This window comes from Ranitomeya variabilis, chromosome 6 (genome assembly GCF_051348905.1).
Source record: "Ranitomeya variabilis isolate aRanVar5 chromosome 6, aRanVar5.hap1, whole genome shotgun sequence".
Taxonomy (NCBI): Eukaryota; Metazoa; Chordata; class Amphibia; order Anura; family Dendrobatidae; genus Ranitomeya; species Ranitomeya variabilis.
Genome location: NC_135237.1, coordinates 16882641 through 16901239, shown reverse-complemented (window position 1 = coordinate 16901239; position 18599 = coordinate 16882641). Strand labels below are relative to the sequence as shown.

Below are 18599 nucleotides of genomic sequence, written 5' to 3'. Positions count from 1 at the left end.
GTTAAAACTTCAGAACCAGGAGACGATGAGGATGGAAAAGCCAGGACCACTCAAGATGGCTGAATATGAGATGGACTGGTCCTAACGTCTTACACTTACCCTCCGGGACGCCCTTCTCTTTGGGTGATAACAGCGAGGCACTAGCACTTTCCACCACAGTCTCCTCCGTCAGCCTCATGTTCTCTGGCTTGGGTTTCTTATTCTCTGAGACGTTGGATGGAGAAGCGAGTGGAGATGCCTCTTGCTTCGTTTCCTTCTTCTCGCCGGTCCCAGCTTCCGGGACATCGTCCAGCTTTGTCAGTGGCATGGCCAAGGACAGAAAGTCCTGGCCGGTTAGGAGCGGCCCCGCGCTGCCTCGCTCATCCTTAAAGACGAGATGCCCCTTCATAAGAGAGGAGGAGGAGAAGTCCGGGATCTCACTCCTGGACCTGAAGTCATAGCCCGATGACTGCTCTTCGGCTACCGTCATGGATCTCTTCATGGAATTTGCTTGTTTTTTGGCCGGGACTGCTTGGCTGGGGTTCAAGCCACCGGGTGGTGACAGCAGATCAAGGTCTTCCTTGGCTCCTGAACTCTCGGGGTACTTATCAGCAACGTTGACCGTCTGGGGGACTGCCAGGTGCGAGCACTCGGACATCGCGCGCCGGATGGCTTTCCGCTGATAGGAAGCTCTGTCTAGTAGCGGGCAATCATCTAGACTGTCGAGCCGATCATCTGTGTCCATGTTGAACCAGTCTTCATCTAGGTCATTAGTGTGATTGGCAGGGATGGGCTTAAAGTCGTCCTGTGCCAGCTCCACCATTGTTTTCGGTGGCTCGCGGGGCATTTGGACGGCACATCCGTTCTTCAGGTGGTTGTTAAACATGTCGACGTCGGACGGAGAACACTTCTCTTTGCTGAAGGAATTGTCAGCCAGGATGGGGTTAAAATTGGAATTCAGACCCTTGGTGCCGCGATTTTGGAAAAGCATCTCCGATTCGGACTGCCCGAAAAGCTGCGTCTCCTTCTCCATGGAAGACGCCATGACTGTTTTTGTTACAGATTTTTCCTGGTCTGTGATTGCCAGGATCGGATCGAAGCCATCAAAGATACTACATGGTCCGGCGGTGGGCAGGGCGACCTCCGCAGGCTTAGAGAACGGGTCTACTCCTAGGAAGGCGAGTGGGTCGGGACTGGCCAGGACCTGGCTGCCTTTTGGTTGCCCTTCACGCTCCTCTTTGGGTCCCAGCTGGAGGCTTTTGTCCAGTTTCGTCTCGAAGAAGCAGAGTTTGTCCTCATCCGTGAAGCCGGCGCTTTTAACGAGCCCGTCTTTGATTTGCCCTCCGGTCTTGTTCACGTTCAAGCCGATCTCGTTCAGCTTCCCCTCCGTCCTCTGCCATTCGTACTCTGCTTTGGGGTAGTCTGTTCCCGGGATGGTGTCGGGGGTCCTGGCGTTGCACAGTTGGCTGTATTCAGGGGGCTGCTGGCTGGAGAAAGACATTGTTTTCTGGTCTGGCTCGCCCTGGCTTGTGAGAGAGACCACCGTGCAGAGAGTGAGCCTGCCTCGCGCTGTGACATCACATCTGCTTCTGTGTTCACGGCAGAGGATTAATCTCCACCTACAGGGTCCCACCTCCCCATAGCTGACAGCGCAGCCTGGAAGAGCGAGACCCCCGGCAGAGCCATTGTTACCAGCCCGTGCAAGTCACAATGTGCAGCAGAGACGCAAATACTGATTCAGAGATTAAGAACGAATGCCACCATAAGATATACCCCAAAGACCAAAAATCCTCACTCCAACAGCCTCCTGTAGCCCCATACGTTCACATGAGGACCCCCACAGTCCCATACATTCAAGTGAGGACCCCCACAGTCCCATACATTCAAGTGAGGACCCCCCATAGTGCCAGCACAGCGACAGTAGATGAGATTGGACTTGGCCCGCCGCCTAAAACCTCCAATAGGGTATGGCAGTGAGGGTCCGAGTCTAGTTCCTAAAGAGCCATTCCCTCCCCCCAATACGGGGTCAGACCTAGATTCTCAGAATGAAGGGGCTGCGGCGCGGTTTTACTTAGCACAGGTCACCCACATTTAAGGGAATGGTGCGTGCAGCTGGTCCCCGTCCTGTCCGCTGCGCCGCTCTGCAGAGTCCCCCAGTGATCGGACCACCAGCGATCATAAAGTAACAGCACCCAGCGACCTGCAATGGCGTCCAAATTTAATTGCATCCCCACAAAGCACGGGCCAGAACGTCTGCGCGGTTGTCTGTGATGAACCTTCTTTTTTAATGGCTGCACCTATAAGACGGGTGGAGGGAGGATCAGTGGCTTCTTCTACCTGGAAAGTCTCCGTCCTGCACCTTATAACGCCACGTCTATTTCTGCTGCAGATCGGACTTGTGTCTTGTGTGGCCCCGGGCCCTGCGCAGACCTACTTAGCGCGGGGCCCTGGAGTGACAGGCCGCCACTGCTTTGATTTCAGCTCCTGCTGCTATTTCGGGGCTGTGTAGCTTTGCATTAGCGGCTGTGCACGCAGACACGGGCAGATATCCGCTGCCGCGGGCCGGACAGATGACACCCTGTGCCAACAGAAATGTCACACCGGTCCATGTGCAGACCAGGCACGGGGGGGGGGGGGGGGGGGGGGTAATCCTGGATACGGCCGGGTGCGGGGCACATTTGCCATGCCGGACCCTGAGAAACCTATGGCGGCCATATGCACACGTCCATTCCCTGGCGTTGCCCCGCAGGACGCAATGGTGGCGACGCACCATAAAACCCAGAGTCTCCTATTGCCCGGAAATATTCCACCATTACCGTAATAATGATCAGACGAGAAAAAAAAAAATGAAGAAAAAAAATAAAATGCCCCATCAGCAATGACCTTAGTGTATGACCTCCCCTCCTCCACAATCAATCCCAACGCTGCTCCGTCAATGCTGTACTATTCCAGGAAAGTGACGGGAATCCTGCCAGCACTGTAGGGGTTAACCCACCCTCTATCCCTCCGCGCTATATGGAGCGATTCCCCCCCTTTTCTTTGCGCTATTTTTAGCCCGGCTATTTTTTACCAAATTTAACGCTTTCCTTCCAATTTCTCGCTCGTTGCCACGGCAACGTCCTCATAAAGGAGGGAAACGAACAGCGAGGAAGAAGCAAGCGTGGATGGAAGGAGAACCGACGTCAGAAATACAGTGCGTCGGTGTCTGGAAAAGCTGGGTGACGGCCCACGAGGCTGCGATAAAAGCCGACCCGGAGGAGAAGCACCCAGCTTTCCTGGAGTTTGCAACTGTGAAATCTCCCATAAAACCAAAACTGCTAAATCTGCACAAGTTCGTGGGGGTCTTATAGCAGCAAATTTCCAATCCGTGTGGATGCCTCATAAAAGGGTCGACACCCAGCTTTCCCAGAGGGTCAGAAGGGAATTCTCACTGCCCGCAGGGGCGACGTAAACATCCATCATAAAGCGACCTAACAAACTGCGTATTGGTGAAAATCTCCATTGCTACGAACGGCTTCTCCATCCCCTTCTCAAAAATCATCCGGAGGGGAGAGGTCACTAACAATAAGTCCGAACCGCATCACTCCAGTCACCATCAGACTACAGAGGCGGCCGACTGACGGGACACCGGCGCTCAGACTGGAAATTAACACTTCACTCTACAAAGAAAAAAAAAAAAACATGGTCCCTTCGCTCCTGTCAGTTTTGGAAACAGAAGTGGACAATCCCTTTAAGTGTAGATGAGGGATTCCAGATCAGCTGCCAAATCCTGTTGAGAACTACTAGTTCTAGCATGCCAAAATGTTTAGTATGTATGTATGTATGTATGTATGTATGTATGTATGTATGTATGTATGTATGTATGTATGTATGCATGCATGTATGCATGCATGTATGCATGTATGCATGTATGTATGTGTACGTATGTACACTTTAAATGTAAACTTTTATTTTTTAACCCCTTAGTGACGGAGCCAAATTTTTCTAATCTGACCAGTCTTACTTTATGTAGTAATAACTCTGGAACGCTTGAACAAATCCCAGTGATTTTGAGATTGTTTATTCGGGACACAATATACTTTAGGATAATGATAAATTTAGGTCGATATGTTTTGTGTTTATTTATAAAAAAATATCAGAAATTTGAGAAAAATGTAAAAAAAAATAGCAATTTTCAAACTTTTAATGATTATCCCTTTAATCCAGATAGTCATACCACAGCAAAATATTAATAAACAACATTTCCCTCATGTCGGCTTTACATCAGCACTATTTGTAAAACATTTTATTAGCATTTTAGGAGGTTTAAAAATGTAGCAGTAATTTTTCATTTTTTCAAGGAAATTTACAAAATTTATTTTTTTTAGGACTTATCCATATTTGAAGTGCCTTTAGGGGTCCTATATATTGGGAAACCCCCAAAAGTGATACCATTTTAAAAACAGCACCCCCTGACATATTGAAAAAGGCTGTCAGGTAGTTTATTAACCCTTCAGGTGCTTTTCAGGAATTAATGGAAAGTGGCATGACAGAAATGAAAATGTGTATTTTTACCACCTAAATGCCTCTAACTTCTGAACAGGTTACAACAGCCGTCAGACTCTAAGGCCACAATTTGGTCATGAAGTGCCATGGCAAACATCAGGATCACACAATCATGATCTGAGGGCACCAATTGGGATAAAGCGGAAGCCCCCACACTCTTGTTAACCATTTATAATGATGTAGTCACTACTGACAGCAGCATCTAAAGGGTTAAACAGATTTGGACGGTGCAAACACTGATCGTGGCTGATGCAGCAAGTTGTCAGCTATAGTGGACAGCCGGCAGCTGCTGGACTGTCACCTGTATGGGGAGGCTATGCTCTTATATCTCAGGTCAGTTAAAAGACGTATTGGCTGTCATTAAGGGGTTAAATTACAAAATTTTAAAAAAAAAAATTATAAAAATATTCTTAATCATTGTTTATTATTAAATATAATCAAAATAATGTCAGATTTTCATCCATTTAAAAAAAAAAAAAAAAAAAAAAACCCTCAGCAGCTTTTCTTCCTGTAAGGATATAAAGCCTTTCCTTCGTTCACAGTCTCCACGCTTTACCAACGCAGACGTGAATCTCCCATTGTACAGGAACGCACAAGTGACAAATCTAATTCTCAGGCCAAAACTAGAACACAACAGCGGCTGCAGAGCATTTTTTTGTAGTGATTTCCAAAATCACAGCAAAAATTGTAGCTTAGCAATATTAATAATTAAGAATTTAAAAAAATTACCACCCAACTAAGCAAACCAGGCCCCAGTGTAGTACTGAACACAGCGTTCTCGTCGCCGGTGACCAAAGTTGTGCAATGAACCAGAAATGTTACCACATTACACAATTAGACATACGGGGGTTCACATGGGTCCGAATTTGTATCCTTGTTTTTTTATGTAGTAACATACAAATCCTCTGGATGCAGCTGCAGTGTAAAGAATGGCGGTTTTCTATCAGACTGCGGCAATTACACAAAGTCTACATTGTAAGGAATCTCACCTATTAGGATCTGTAGTACGAGGGAGTGTGATGATTGGATGACCGTCACATATATATTGTACAGTCTACACCTGGACCCACTGACCGGACCGATCCCGGATCTCCTGGTCCCAACGCACGGACCATTTGTACAGACTGATCTGAACCCAGGTCACAGCCTACACCATTCATGTAAATGTAGCCTTCCAAGTTCAGAAACCAAAACGTAACCCCCCATTCTTTATACTGCAGGCAACGATTGCAAGCAGGTTGTATGAAGCGTGGGCCGCTCCTTATACATCTGCCATGTTGGACAACCTGATATTTAATCTGCACCCCTCCCAGGACGTCTCTGGATTGCTGCTTGGGGGTCCTGACTGCACCGGACACTGGGACGATTTTCAGCCATATTTACAGATGACCGGTAAAATCTTCAGACAGAAAATGGCAAAACTAGCACACACGGGTTAGTCACACCATGCGGAAATACTGATCATAGAGAAATGCTGGGGACGGGGGTCTCACGGCATGTCAGCATGCTACTTTATGATTAGTGGGGGTCCGACCATTGATTTTTTTGAGATTAAGGAACCGCAGTGCACGATGATTGCTGCACAGCTCCGAGCAAGGAAAACATGAACGCAACCCTTAATTTTCAGGATCAAAGTCAGACCACCGCAGCTCATAACGAAGCATAAAAGCTATATCCTAGCAATTAATGCCGACTTCATCAGGTCTCATTTAGTCATTATATTGGGGGGTCCTTAGGTCAAGAACCCCCCCCCCCCCCAAAAAAAAAAAAAAAAAAAAAAAACATTGCGGCAGTTCTGGCAATCCCAGATAGCAGCCTTATTCATTAACCTGCGACCAATCACAATGTGACATTAATCTTTAAAAAAATATATATTAATTTTTTATTTATTAACAAAGTTTTTTCTCATCTTCAGATCAATGGATCTTGTTGGTTAGAGCTTGTTAGAACGAGCATTTTTGCTTTTAATCGTTTACTAAACTATGCAGCCGTTCCTGATAAATATTTAAAAAAAATATATATATATATTTTTTTAAGCTTGTTGCCTAGGAGACCGACCACCGCTGCTGTCTCCCTTGTCAGTGCTGAAGGTGGTAGTATTTAGAGCATGGTCCAGCGATCATGGCCAGCTTTAAAAGGCAATGCTTGAGAGCTAATAGAAGAGAGTTTGTAAGCACTGTGCAAGCTTGGCCACCACTAAAACGCTAGTGGTGGTCGGTCTCCTTGGCAACGAGCTGTAAACAAACAGAAAAGTGTTAATATCTCAAGAACGGTTGAAAATTTTAAAGCACACTAAACTACAGAACTGTTTATTTTTACAAGCTCTATCCGACAAAATCCATTTGTAAAAATAAGAATACCCTGTTATTAAAAAAACAAAGCAATTTTCAGATTGAGGTTATTGTTCAAGACATGCATGTCAGGCCCAAGACTCAATTGGATGCTGCCCCTTTAAATGACCATTTACCTGCACTCTTGCGTGGTGTATGGGATTAGCGGGGTATACCGGCAATATTAGCAGTGTATCACACAAGCAGCCAAACCTCATCTCGATGCTGCGGTGAGTGTGGCCATGCTTTGCTTGTTAACTCCATGCCAGAGGATGCAAAATATCACACACCTTTTTCCGGCTTGAAATGAGCTTCCTTTGGCAGCTTGGATTTTTCCGTAGGTGGTCCTGCCACTCTAGAAAGTGACGGTGGTCGGGCAGCTTCTCTGGCTTTGGTGGGCCTCATGTAGCCCTTCAGAACTTCAGTCTTGTTACTCTTCTGAGGAGTCTTCTCTGTAGCAGGACGATCTTTAAGACCAGGAGCTGAAGGTAAGATCTTCGTTTTGGTCTTCAAAATATCTTTGGTGGCTTCTCCAGTAGAAGCTTTAGTTGCAGCAGGCAGAGATTTAGCTCCAACTTTTTGCAGTCCGGTTGCATCACAGCAATCTTTACTACGTTCAGAAACATGTTGGACGACATCTTTGGCAACTTTGACATGATCAAGAAATTCTCCAATCTTTGCGGAGTCCTGGGTGGAGGTTCCTACCTCTGAAGAATCTCCTTCAACATTGATATAGTCAATGTTATGTTTGGGCATAGAAGAACAACTCACAAGGGGATCTATGTCCTCACACTTGGACTCCAGCTTTGGTAAGAGTACACAACCTTCAAGGTGGGAACATGGCTTCTCCACTGAAGAATTCGATGGTTCTGCCAATTTTTCTTTGAGATTTGGATCAAGAGCTGGAGATGACTGTAGGACTCCAGAAGACCCAGCTAAATGAGGGGGCAGATTTGCATTAGGTGGTCCCATCTCATCTGACTTCAGCTCTATTTTGTTAGGAGGAGTTTTCCCGGTAAGCGCCAAGATGTCGTCACTCAGCCCTTGTAATAACGGAGCAATGATTGGAGTTTGTTTTTCTGGCTGGACATATGGAGGAAACATGACATCATCAAGATCTAGGTCCATCCGTTGAGAAAGAACCTTTGCTTCTCGCTCTTTCAAAGACAAGTCCACCACTGGAGAAGGAATCAAGACATCTTTTGCCGAATCATCCATTTGATCATTTCCAGCAGGACCATCATTGGCACTCATCAATCCAGCATCTATCAACTTGGAGCTATCCTTCTCTGAACTATGAGGACGCTTTAAAGACCCACGCTCGGCTTTCTTAGAACCTGACAACTTTGTTTCCTGCTGATGGTCACTTGGCTGGAAGGGGACGGCAGATACCTCGACCCCTCTGTCCCCGGCATCAGATACACTTTTTGTACCATTTGGCTTTCCCTTTAATTTCCCCCTTTTGCTTTTCATCTGCCTCTCAAAGGAAGCGTTTCCATTAGTTTGAGCTTTTTTCGAAGAAGAAAGTGGTTGCAGAGTTTGGACCGTTGGCTCGGACTGACTCCCGGCAGGAGAACTGGAGAGTCTGGGTTTAAGGATTGTACCTGACAGATTTTCAGGGATGGATTCTGCACCAGGCCTATTTTCAGGAAAGGGCTCTTTGGTATCCAGCAGTGTATGAAGCGCATCTTCTGGAATGGTGGGCTGTGCTTTTCCAGGTTTATAGTGATCTAGTGTTGTATTAGGTTTACTTTCTGTAAAGGGCTCTTTGTTGTCAGGGACAAAATTCGGATTACATTCAGGAGTGAGCTCCTTATTACACTGTACAGTAGCTGGCTTATTTACAGGATGGGCTTCCTTACCACCCAAAACTGTATCTGGCTTTTTTTCTGGATGAGAAGGAACTTTGACGTCAAGAACTTTTCCCTCCTTATTTTCTGTAACAGGCTCTTTAATGCTAAGGACTGCACAAGGCTTATTGTCTGGAGAAGGAGCCTTAAGGTCAAGGACTGCACTAGGTTTGTTTTCTGGAGAAAGAGCCTTAAGGTCAAGGTCTGCACCAGGCTTATTATCTGGAGAACAAGCTTTAAGGTCAAGCACTGCACTAGGCTTATTTTGAAGAGAAGGAGCTTTAATGTCCAGTACTGCACCAGACTTATTTTCTGGAGAAGTTTTAAGGTCAAGGACTGCACTAGGCTTATTATCTGGAGAAGGAGCTTTAATGTCCAGGACTGCACTAGGCTTATTATCTGGAGAAGGAGCTTTAAGGTCAAGGACAGCACCAGGCTTATTTTCTGGAAGGCACTCATTTTCTGGCTTACTTTTTGGAACAGATTTTTTATCACCTCGGACTGGGACAGGCTTATTTTCTAGAGTATTAAAGACTATACAAGGCGCACTTTCGGAAGCTTTGCAGCCTAGCATTATATCAGGCTTGCCTTCTAGTTTGTTGCGGGCTGGGACTGTACCAGACTTTTTTTCTGGAAAAAAATCCATGAGTTTGCCAGTCTTCGCTTCTGGTGTAGACACTTTACCATCCAAGACCTCCACAGGTATGCTCTCTGAAATAGATTCCTTGCTACCCAGGACCGGATCTGGCTTATTTTCTAGCACAGTCTCTGTGCTACACAGAACCATATCAAGCATTTTGCCACCCTGGACTGTACTGGGTCTACCTTCTTGAATGGACTCCTTGTCCAGGACTGTGCTAGTCTTATTTTCTGGAAAGGCCAGCTTGTCAGTCAGAACAGTATCAGTCCTACTTCTTAAAAGTGAATCTTCACAACTAGGCTTATTTTCTGGAAAAGGCCTCTTGCCCTCAGACTTGGCTTCTGAAGTCGGGACTTTTCCATACGGGTCAGTACCAGACTTATTGTCCAGGCCATCTAGATTTTTGTCTTTTTGGGCTGAACTAAATTCATTTTTTGGAGTAGGTGGTTTTAATTTCGGCTCTATAGATCCCAATACTAGGCCAACCACAGTGTCTGTGAGCTTTAAAGATGTAAAGGGGACATCCTCATCCAAGCCAACTAGTAATGGGGCAGAACCAGGTAATGGGGCAGAACCAGGTAATGCGTCGCTTTTATTAAAATCTTTGCTGTGCAGCAGAACATCCCCGTCTAACCCTGCTGTCCTTCCAAATACCAGTGAGTCTCCAGATACGTTTTTAAGGTCTCTGCCAAGTCCAAAGTCATCATCCAGGAGATCTTCGGTGTCACAAAGCAAATTTTCGTTTGGATTTTTGCTTTTATGGCCCCTCTCGTGGGCTTTCTGGAATTCATCTGGTGGTATTACGGGAGGCAAATGCTTTTCGTCCCAGTCTGGATTGGATGACATACGACCGGCCTGCAGATCCGATTCTAATCCTTTCTGCCAATGCTTTGAGTCTTTCGAGTGCCCTCCACGGCTATAATTGCCAGCTCTCTTATCCCTTTTTTTAGGTTTGTCCCATTTCACCGTCTCGGGTCCACCGGGTGAGGAAGCATCAGCGCAGGACTTGTTCTTTTCCGAGGCGTTCTCCTTGCATTCGTCTTTCCATGGAGCTTTCAGAGATTTTTGCTCTGAAGTCTGGAGCAGAATTTCAGGATGTAAATAAGGACACTTGGTGACATCTGTGTCAGCAATTCCAAATATAGCCTCCATAGGAGAGTCAGGTTTCCCAGTTTCTCCCATGAGGGAAGGCCGTGTGTCGAAAAGGCTTTTATCCACTTGGTCGGCAGGTGGGGACTCTAAGTGTCTGACTGAGGGAGAATCAATGTTTTGTAGAGCTGGCGTTAGTTTCTCTGGAGGATACAAGGTCGGGTCACCTTCGCTCTCCGCGCAGATCTCCAGGGTAGACTTGGCAGCGGTGGGATTAGCAGCGGGCACTGTGCCATTTGCTGCACTTTGTGTGTCTCTCTTAGCAATACCCAGAGATTGCTCAAACAGATGGTCTTGTCTTGTAAGAGGCTCCACGTGTCCCATCTGCCCTGCACCGGAGTATAAAGCCTCACTACCAGCCCTAGGAAATGTGTCGTCCTCACCAAACTCCAAATCTCTGGGGGCATAAGTCTTCCTCTGTTTTGTTTTCTTCTTTTTCTTTTTCATGGATGCCTGGATGCCTTCCGGATCTCCCGCATCTCTTGTGACTTCCTTTCTGCTTTCCATCATGTCGTGGGCTTTTTTGTGCAAAGCTTTGGCTCTAGACGCTAAGGACTCAGAATAACCAGGTTGGGCAGGAGATGGATTTGGATTAGGACTGGCAGGGAAGGGTTCTAGAACTGTGTCCGAAAAGGGCGCTAGAGCAGTTTTCGCTCTGCCCAGCCGTCGGTCACCGGTTTTGGAAGTGTTTTGCTTTAGGGGCACTGTAGATATAACAGGAATATCAGGTTTATTCCCCAAACTAAAATCAAATTCATATGAAACGAGTGTCAGAGAATATGGATTTAGCTTTTAGAGAGCAAACAACCCCCCCCCCCCCAAAAAAAAAAAAAAAAAGCATGAAAAGGTAGGTAAACTCAAAAGACACAAAAATATATACGGTAGTTATTAAACATAATAAAAATACTTTATGTTATGGTATATTATGGGTCTCCAGATTCTCATCTTACATATAAATATTGAACGTTTCAAAAATTCTGTGAGTGAGGGAACGGAGACACATGGAAGGAAAATTCAGGACCAGTAACGGGGAGATCAATATCCCCAAAATGACAGTGAAACAAAGCTAAAAACCAATCTATATTTACTATATAATAACGAGTTTGTCTTACCTTGGTCTCCAGGATGCTGGTCGCCATCTTTCTCCACTGGTTTTGCTGGTTCTTCGGGTGTTTGGTTTCCTCCTGTTACAAGTGGAGTTGAGGTCTCTGCCGGGACTTGGCTGACAAGTGAGGTCAAAGTGGACTCCTCCGGGGCAAAGGTAGCAAGTGGAGCAGGAGTCTCCAATACCGGGGTTAGAGCAGCAGGTGAGGCCGGAGAATCTACTTCCTTGGTTAATGCAGCGGGAGAGGCCGGGACCTCTACGTCTTGAACTAAGGCAACTGAGGTTGAAGAGACAGCTTTCTTAACCGGGGAAGCTGGAACCTCTTGTTCCTGAACCAAAGCTATGGGAGAAGCTGGAGCCTCCTGTTCCTGAACCAAAGCCACGGGAGAAGCTGGAGCCTCCTGTTCCTGAACCAAAGCCACGGGAGAAGTTGGAGCCTCCTGTTCCTGAACCAAAGCCACGGGAGAAGCTGGAGCCTCCTGTTCCTGAACCAAAGCCACGGGAGAAGATGGAGCCTCCTGTTCCTGAACCAAAGCCACGGGAGAAGCTGGAGCCTCCTGTTCCTGAACCAAAGCCACGGGAGAAGCTGGAGCCTCCTGTTCCTGAACAAAAGCCACGGGAGAAGCTGGAGCCTCCTGTTCCTGAACAAAAGCCACGGGAGAAGCTGGAGCCTCCTGTTCCTGAACAAAAGCCACGGGAGAAGCTGGAGCCTCCTGTTCCTTAGCCAAAGCCACGGGAGAAGCTGGAGCCTCCTCTTGCTTAACCAAAGCCACGGGAGAAGCTGGAGCCTCCTGTTCCAGAACCAAAGCCAAAAGAGAAGCTGGAGCCTCCTCTTGCTGAACCAAAGCCACAGGGAAAACTGGAACCTCCTCTTGCTGAACCAAAGCTACTGGAGAATGTGGAGCCTCCTCTTCTGAAACCAATACAACAGGGGAATGTGGAGCCTCCTCTTCTGAAACCAATACAACAGGGGAATGTGGAGCCTCCTCTTCTGGAACCAATACAACAGGGGAATCTGGAGCCTTCTCTTCTGCGACAGACGTTGCAGGAGAATCTAGAACCTCCTCTTCCTGGACAGATGAAACAGGAGAGGCTGGATCCTCCTTTTCTGAGTCCGACACAACAAGGGAAGCCCGAACCTCCTCTTCCGGGACTGATGTCACTGGAGAAGCTAAAAACTCTTTCTGGTCCAATGCAATGAGGGAAGCTGGAACACCCTCTTCCTGCACCAATGTCACAGGGGAGCACAGAGATGTTTCTTCATGGATGAAGTCAGAAGTGGGGGAATCTGGAGACTCTGTTTTGTGGTCTGCAGCAGTAGACAAGGCTGAAATGACTTCTCTTGGGATGAATGAACCAAGTGAGGCCTGAGGCTCTTCCTGGATCTCTGTGGGGATCTCTTGGACAGAAGACACAAGGGAATCTGCCGGTATCAATTCAGCAGGTGATACAGACAGCTCTGCAGAAAATGGAGCTTCAGGAGATTGAGAAGTCACCTGCTCTGCATAAAAATCTTCTTTGGGTTGAAGGACGATGGATGCTTCGAGCTGACAACCTTCACCAACAGAAGGATTGTGGAGACTTTCATACACACAACTTTCAGTAGCTGGGTCAGAACCTTCGATGTAGGCAAAAATGAGGTCTTGACTGTAAGGATCTGGATTTAGCAAATCTTCTGGAAGAAAAGAAAGAAAAAAATAAAATACAAAGTGATTGATATAAGAAGCTACCAGGGAGATTGAGGGGATGAAGCAACCAGGTAAATTTTTTGGGGAAGAGTCAGACCTGAGCCGAGCAAGTGCAAACAAAAACCAAACATTCGCTCAGATTATCTACAGGAGGACAAAGTGACTAAATTACTGCAAGGCTGGACAGATGCTGCAAGATACTGTAAGACAGTAGCACAAGTTCAGGTGCCCCCGAGAGACACGCAGGATAAAGTAGTGTCAGTTATGACCCAGAGTCAAAGATACATGACTCCAAAACTGGTGCAGACACGTGACCACATGGGCGCAGGTGATGAACAACTAGTGCCGATCATCTGCAGCTTGGACAAGACTTGGACAGACTTTTTGGGTATCTGTATACTTCATGCATGGCCACGTTTGAATTTAGTGTTCCTGAGATAGCTCATACATCTCCGACCCGCAAAAGGGGCTTGGAAATGCTCTGACAGAAGAGGGCGATGGCAGCGCACATGGGCCTTACTTCATTCATTCTCTACGGGATTACTGGAAAAAAAGACCATCGCCTGTCGCCAGCAGTCCCACGGAGATCGAGAGGGGGTATTTCAGAGCCCCATCTGACATTGCTATAGATCCCACCCAGCAGACCCCACAGATCCAACGTCTGGTGGGATAGCTCTTTAAGAGGGCAGCCTGACTGTGCACAAGAACTGGGGACAATACACTTTAAATTACAGACTGCGTCCCCCACTGGAGGTTTCAGGACACATGTAGGGTCCCCATAGACCTCATCCATAAGTCTTTAAAAAAAAAAAAAAAGGGGACGCTGAGCAGTATGCCATAAACACCATACAAGGCAGCGGGTCCACGTCCCTATACAGGGACGGTCTACATGACCACAGCGTCTACGTGCCATCTCCTTACCTCCGTCATGTCGCTCCACATAACTTCCCAGGTCTGGTAGGAGCTGGCTTTCTGAGGAAGGAGCGGCATCGAGCGGGGTCTCCTCAAGTTTCAGCTGATGTCCCTCGTGTTCTGCAATGTACAGACAAACAGGAAAATCACCATGACTTGCATAGGCCTGGAGTCCTCTGTTGGGGGAACTACTAGTCTCAGAATAATCTGCCAGCAACAGATGAAAAAAGCAAGACACTAAATCCGCTGGAAGACATTCACAGCCTTAATGCAAATGTAATGGATACGGCGGCCCCCTCTGCAGAAATCCGACCCCGAGCAGGGTCCAGCTGGAGCCGTACAAGTCACCAGGGGGTCCGAGCTTAGAAAAGAAGGAGAATCCGGGGCCGGGAAAGTTACCGATCACGAGGCAGAAGAAAACGGGTCAGAGAAAGAAAAGTTCTGTCCTGTGAGTCAGCAGATCCGTCCGGAGAGGAGCAGGACTTCTGGTAAATTAGACAGCGCTTCCTCAGCAATCCTGAGGGGCCGCGGGGACACGAGAGGCGTCCGCTGATTAAAAGTGAATGAGGCCGAGAGACAGCTGCACGGGGCAGTCTATAAGACCGCGCATGACGAGCCGCACAGGAACGATCACTATGTCTGAAACCAGGAAAGTTACACGAGAACTGGCTCCTAATGCCGAGACCTGCGAGCTGCCAAACCCCAGAGCCCCATCACATAAGAGCGGGACAGGAATAGCCGCAGCCGCCACGCTGATCACATCCACTATGGGGCGCGATCCTATATACTGCGCCATTAGGACCCCCGCAGTACAAGAGACGGCAGAACCTGCAACCCAGGGAGAAACTATTCTGGGCAGGTCACATAAGGTCACAGTCACAACGAAGCATCAGACGCCAACACCGGAAGGACGAGGAAATCACCGACATTTATACCAGCATTGGGTCCAAGAAAGCATGGCGACAAAAGCAAAAAGCAACACTACACCTAGGCTGTCACTCACCCCTGCATTATACCCCAGAGCTGCGCTCACTATTCTGCTGGTGCAGTCGCTGTGTACATACATTACTGATCCTGAGTTACATCCCGTATTATTCCCCAGAGCTGCACTCACTATCCTGCTGGTGCAGTCACTGTGTACATACATTAATACAGGATGTAACTCAGGATCAGTAATGTATGTACACAGTGACTGCACCAGCAGAATAGTGAGTGCAGCTCTGGGGTATAATACGGGATGTAATTCAGGATCAGTAATGTATACTCCAGAGCTGCACTCACTATTCTGCTGGTGCAGTCACTGTGTACATACAGTTAGGTCCATATATATTTGGACAGAGACAACATTTTTCTAGTTTTGGTTATAGACATTACCACAATGAATTTTAAACAAAACAATTCAGATGCAGTTGAAGTTCAGACTTTTAGCTTTCATTTGAGGGTATCCACATTAAATTTGGATGAAGGGTTTAGGAGTTTCAGCTCCTTAACATGTGCGACCCTGTTTTTAAAGGGACCAAAAGTAATTGGACAGATTCAATAATTTTAGATAAAATGTTCATTTTTAGTACCTGGTTGAAAACCCTTTGTTGGCAATGACTGCCTGAAGTCTTGAACTCATGGACATCACCAGACGCTGTGTTTCCTCCTTTTTGATGCTCTGCCAGGCCTTCACTGCGGTGGTTTTCAGTTGCTGTTTGTTTGTGGCCTTTCTGTCTGAAGTTTAGTCTTTAACAAGTGAAATGCTGCTCAATTGGGTTGAGATCAGGTGACTGACTTGGCCATTCAAGAATATTCCACTTCTTTGCTTTAATAAACTCCTGGGTTGCTTTGGCTTTATGTTTTGGGTCATTGTCCATCTGTAGTATGAAACGACGACCAATCAGTTTGGCTGCATTTGGCTGGATCTGAGCACACAGTATGGCGGCTCTGAAGACCTCAGAATTCATTCCTGTGTCACATCATCAATAAACACTAGTGACCCAGTGCCACTGGCAGCCATGCATGCCCAAGCCATCACACTGCCTCCGCCATGTTTTACAGATGATGTGGTATGCTTTGGATCATGAGCTGTACCACGCCTTCGCCATACTTTTCTCTTTCCATCATTCTGGTAGAGGTTGATCTTGGTTTCATCTGTCCAAAGAATGTTCTTCCAGAACTGTGCCGGCTTTTTTAGATGTTTTTTAGCCTTTTTCTTCTTGACACTTATGAGTGGCTGCACCGTGCAGTGAACCCTCTGTAGTTACTTTCATGCAGTCTTCTCTTTATGGTAGATTTGGATATTGATACGCCGACCTCCTGGAGAGTGGTGGTCGCTTGGTTGGCTGTTGTGAAGGGGTTTCTCTTCGCCATGGAGATTATTCTGCGATCATCCACCGCTGTTGTCTTCCGTGGGCGCCCAGGTCTTTTTGCATTGATGAGTTCACCAGTGCTTTCTTTCTTTCTCAGGATGTACCAAACTGTAGATTTTGCCACTCCTAATATTGTAGCAATTTCTCGGATGGGTTTTTTCTGTTTTCGCAGCTTAAGGATGGCTTGTTTCACCTGCATGGAGAGCTCCTTTACCGCATGTTTACTTCACAGCAAAACCTTCCAAATGCAGCACCACACCTCAAATCAACTCCAGGCCTTTTATCTGCTTAATTGAGAATGACATAACGAAGGGATTGCCCACAACTGTCCATGAAATAGCCTTGGAGTCATTTGTCCAATTACTTTTGGTCCCTTTAAAAATAGGGTGGCACATGTTAAGGAGCTGAAACTCCTAAACTCTTCATCCAATTTTAATGTGGATCCCCTCAAATGAAAGCTGAAAGTCTGAACTTCAACTGCATCGGAATTGTTTTGTTTAAAATTCATTGTGGTAATGTCTATAACCAAAATTAGAAAAATGTTGTTTCTGTCCAAATATATATGGACCTAACTGTACATTACTGATCCAGAGTTACCTTCTGTATTATACCCCAGAGCTGCACTCACTATTCTGCTGGTGCAGTCACTGTGTAGATACATTACATTACTGATCCTGAGTTACATCCTGTATTATACCCCAGAGCTGAACTCACTATTCTGCTGGTGCAGTCACTGTGTACATACATTACTGATCCTGAGTTACCTTCTGTATTATACCCCAGAGCTGCGCTCACTATTTATTCCACATGGGATGGAATCTGAGACAAAGCTGATGTAGTGCTCAATAGAGGGCACAGTATGTGAACTGAGCCTTACTTTGACTTCCGTCCCTAGGCAGTTTTCGCACATGATCCTGGCTCTCACCTGGCGCACTGTGGGGGCTGAGAGCAATCTGTTCCTCTGCCGTTGGTTGCCATATTTGTGATCTAGGATCGCTCTGACGGACTTGAAATGGAAGATTTGCAGATTCATCACTTGGAGTTTCCCCAAATGTGGCTATGAAAAATAACCGATAAAAATACAAAGAATCAGAGCATCACAATATACACGTTACACTTCCACATCTGAGCAGCGGCATTGCAGGGAGCGCAGCACCGCAGCATTACACGGCGCACAGACACAAACAACGTATAGATGTATCGGCTGCTCCAGAGCAAGAGGCGGAGACTAGTAGATAAGGGACCCCAATGAGATAATCCCCCCCATTCACATCCTAATCTTACCAGTGGTTTTCTCAGAAGCATCTGCGCTCGGTGTGTCCGTGTCCCCGGATTTAGAGTAAGAATCAGTCAGCCATCCATCATCAAAGCCAACACCAGAGGAGCCTGCAAAATACAGAGAGATTACACCGAGTTACACAACAAAAAGGCACAAAATCCAGGGGAGCAGCAGTCACATCCCAGGGAATGGCCAGGTACTCCAGAGCTGCACTCACTATTCTGCTGGTGCAGTCACTGTGTACATACATTACTGATCCTGAGTTACATCCTGTATTATACCCCAGAGCTGCACTCACTATTCTGCTGGTGCAGTCACTGTGTACATACATTACATTACTGATCCGGAGTTACATCCTGTATTATACTCCAGAGCTGCACTCACTATTCTGCTGGCGCAGTCAAATACAGGAGGTAACTCAGGATCAGTAATGTAATGTACACAGTGACTGCACCAGCAGAATAGTGAGTGCAGCTCTGGGGTATAATACAGGATATAACTGAGAACAGTCACTACAGCCAGTGTTTGGAGGACGACCCCCATCATCCTGGGTCAGTGATTTATGGGTGAAGCCCACAGATCAGCCATCTTATTACCCTAGTCCTATCAGTGCAGGGTCTGCAGATGTGATTTGCATAATCCACACAATTCCTGGGCTGCGAGTCGCTCGCTGACCCCTAAATCTCCAGCAGCAGAGTCCTTGAGTCGTCCTCTTCTGTCAGGACGGTACATGTCATCAGAAGCCGTTTCTCAGTCACATCTGCCGAT

General features: G+C 46.8%; 1 protein-coding gene across 1 annotated transcript in view; it reads right to left on the bottom strand.

Moving 5' to 3' along the window:
* The window catches only part of LOC143782222 (uncharacterized), a 72069-nt gene that overhangs the window by 17469 nt on the left and 36001 nt on the right, over positions 1 to 18599 (bottom strand). Inside the window, exons 6-10 of the mRNA XM_077269432.1 lie at positions 17837 to 17938; positions 17478 to 17609; positions 14208 to 14318; positions 11606 to 13273; positions 7145 to 11197 (exon numbers count right to left, since the gene is read on the bottom strand). Coding sequence (XP_077125547.1) covers positions 7145 to 11197; positions 11606 to 13273; positions 14208 to 14318; positions 17478 to 17609; positions 17837 to 17938 — 6066 coding nt within the window. The remainder of the gene's footprint in view (positions 1 to 7144; positions 11198 to 11605; positions 13274 to 14207; positions 14319 to 17477; positions 17610 to 17836; positions 17939 to 18599) is intronic.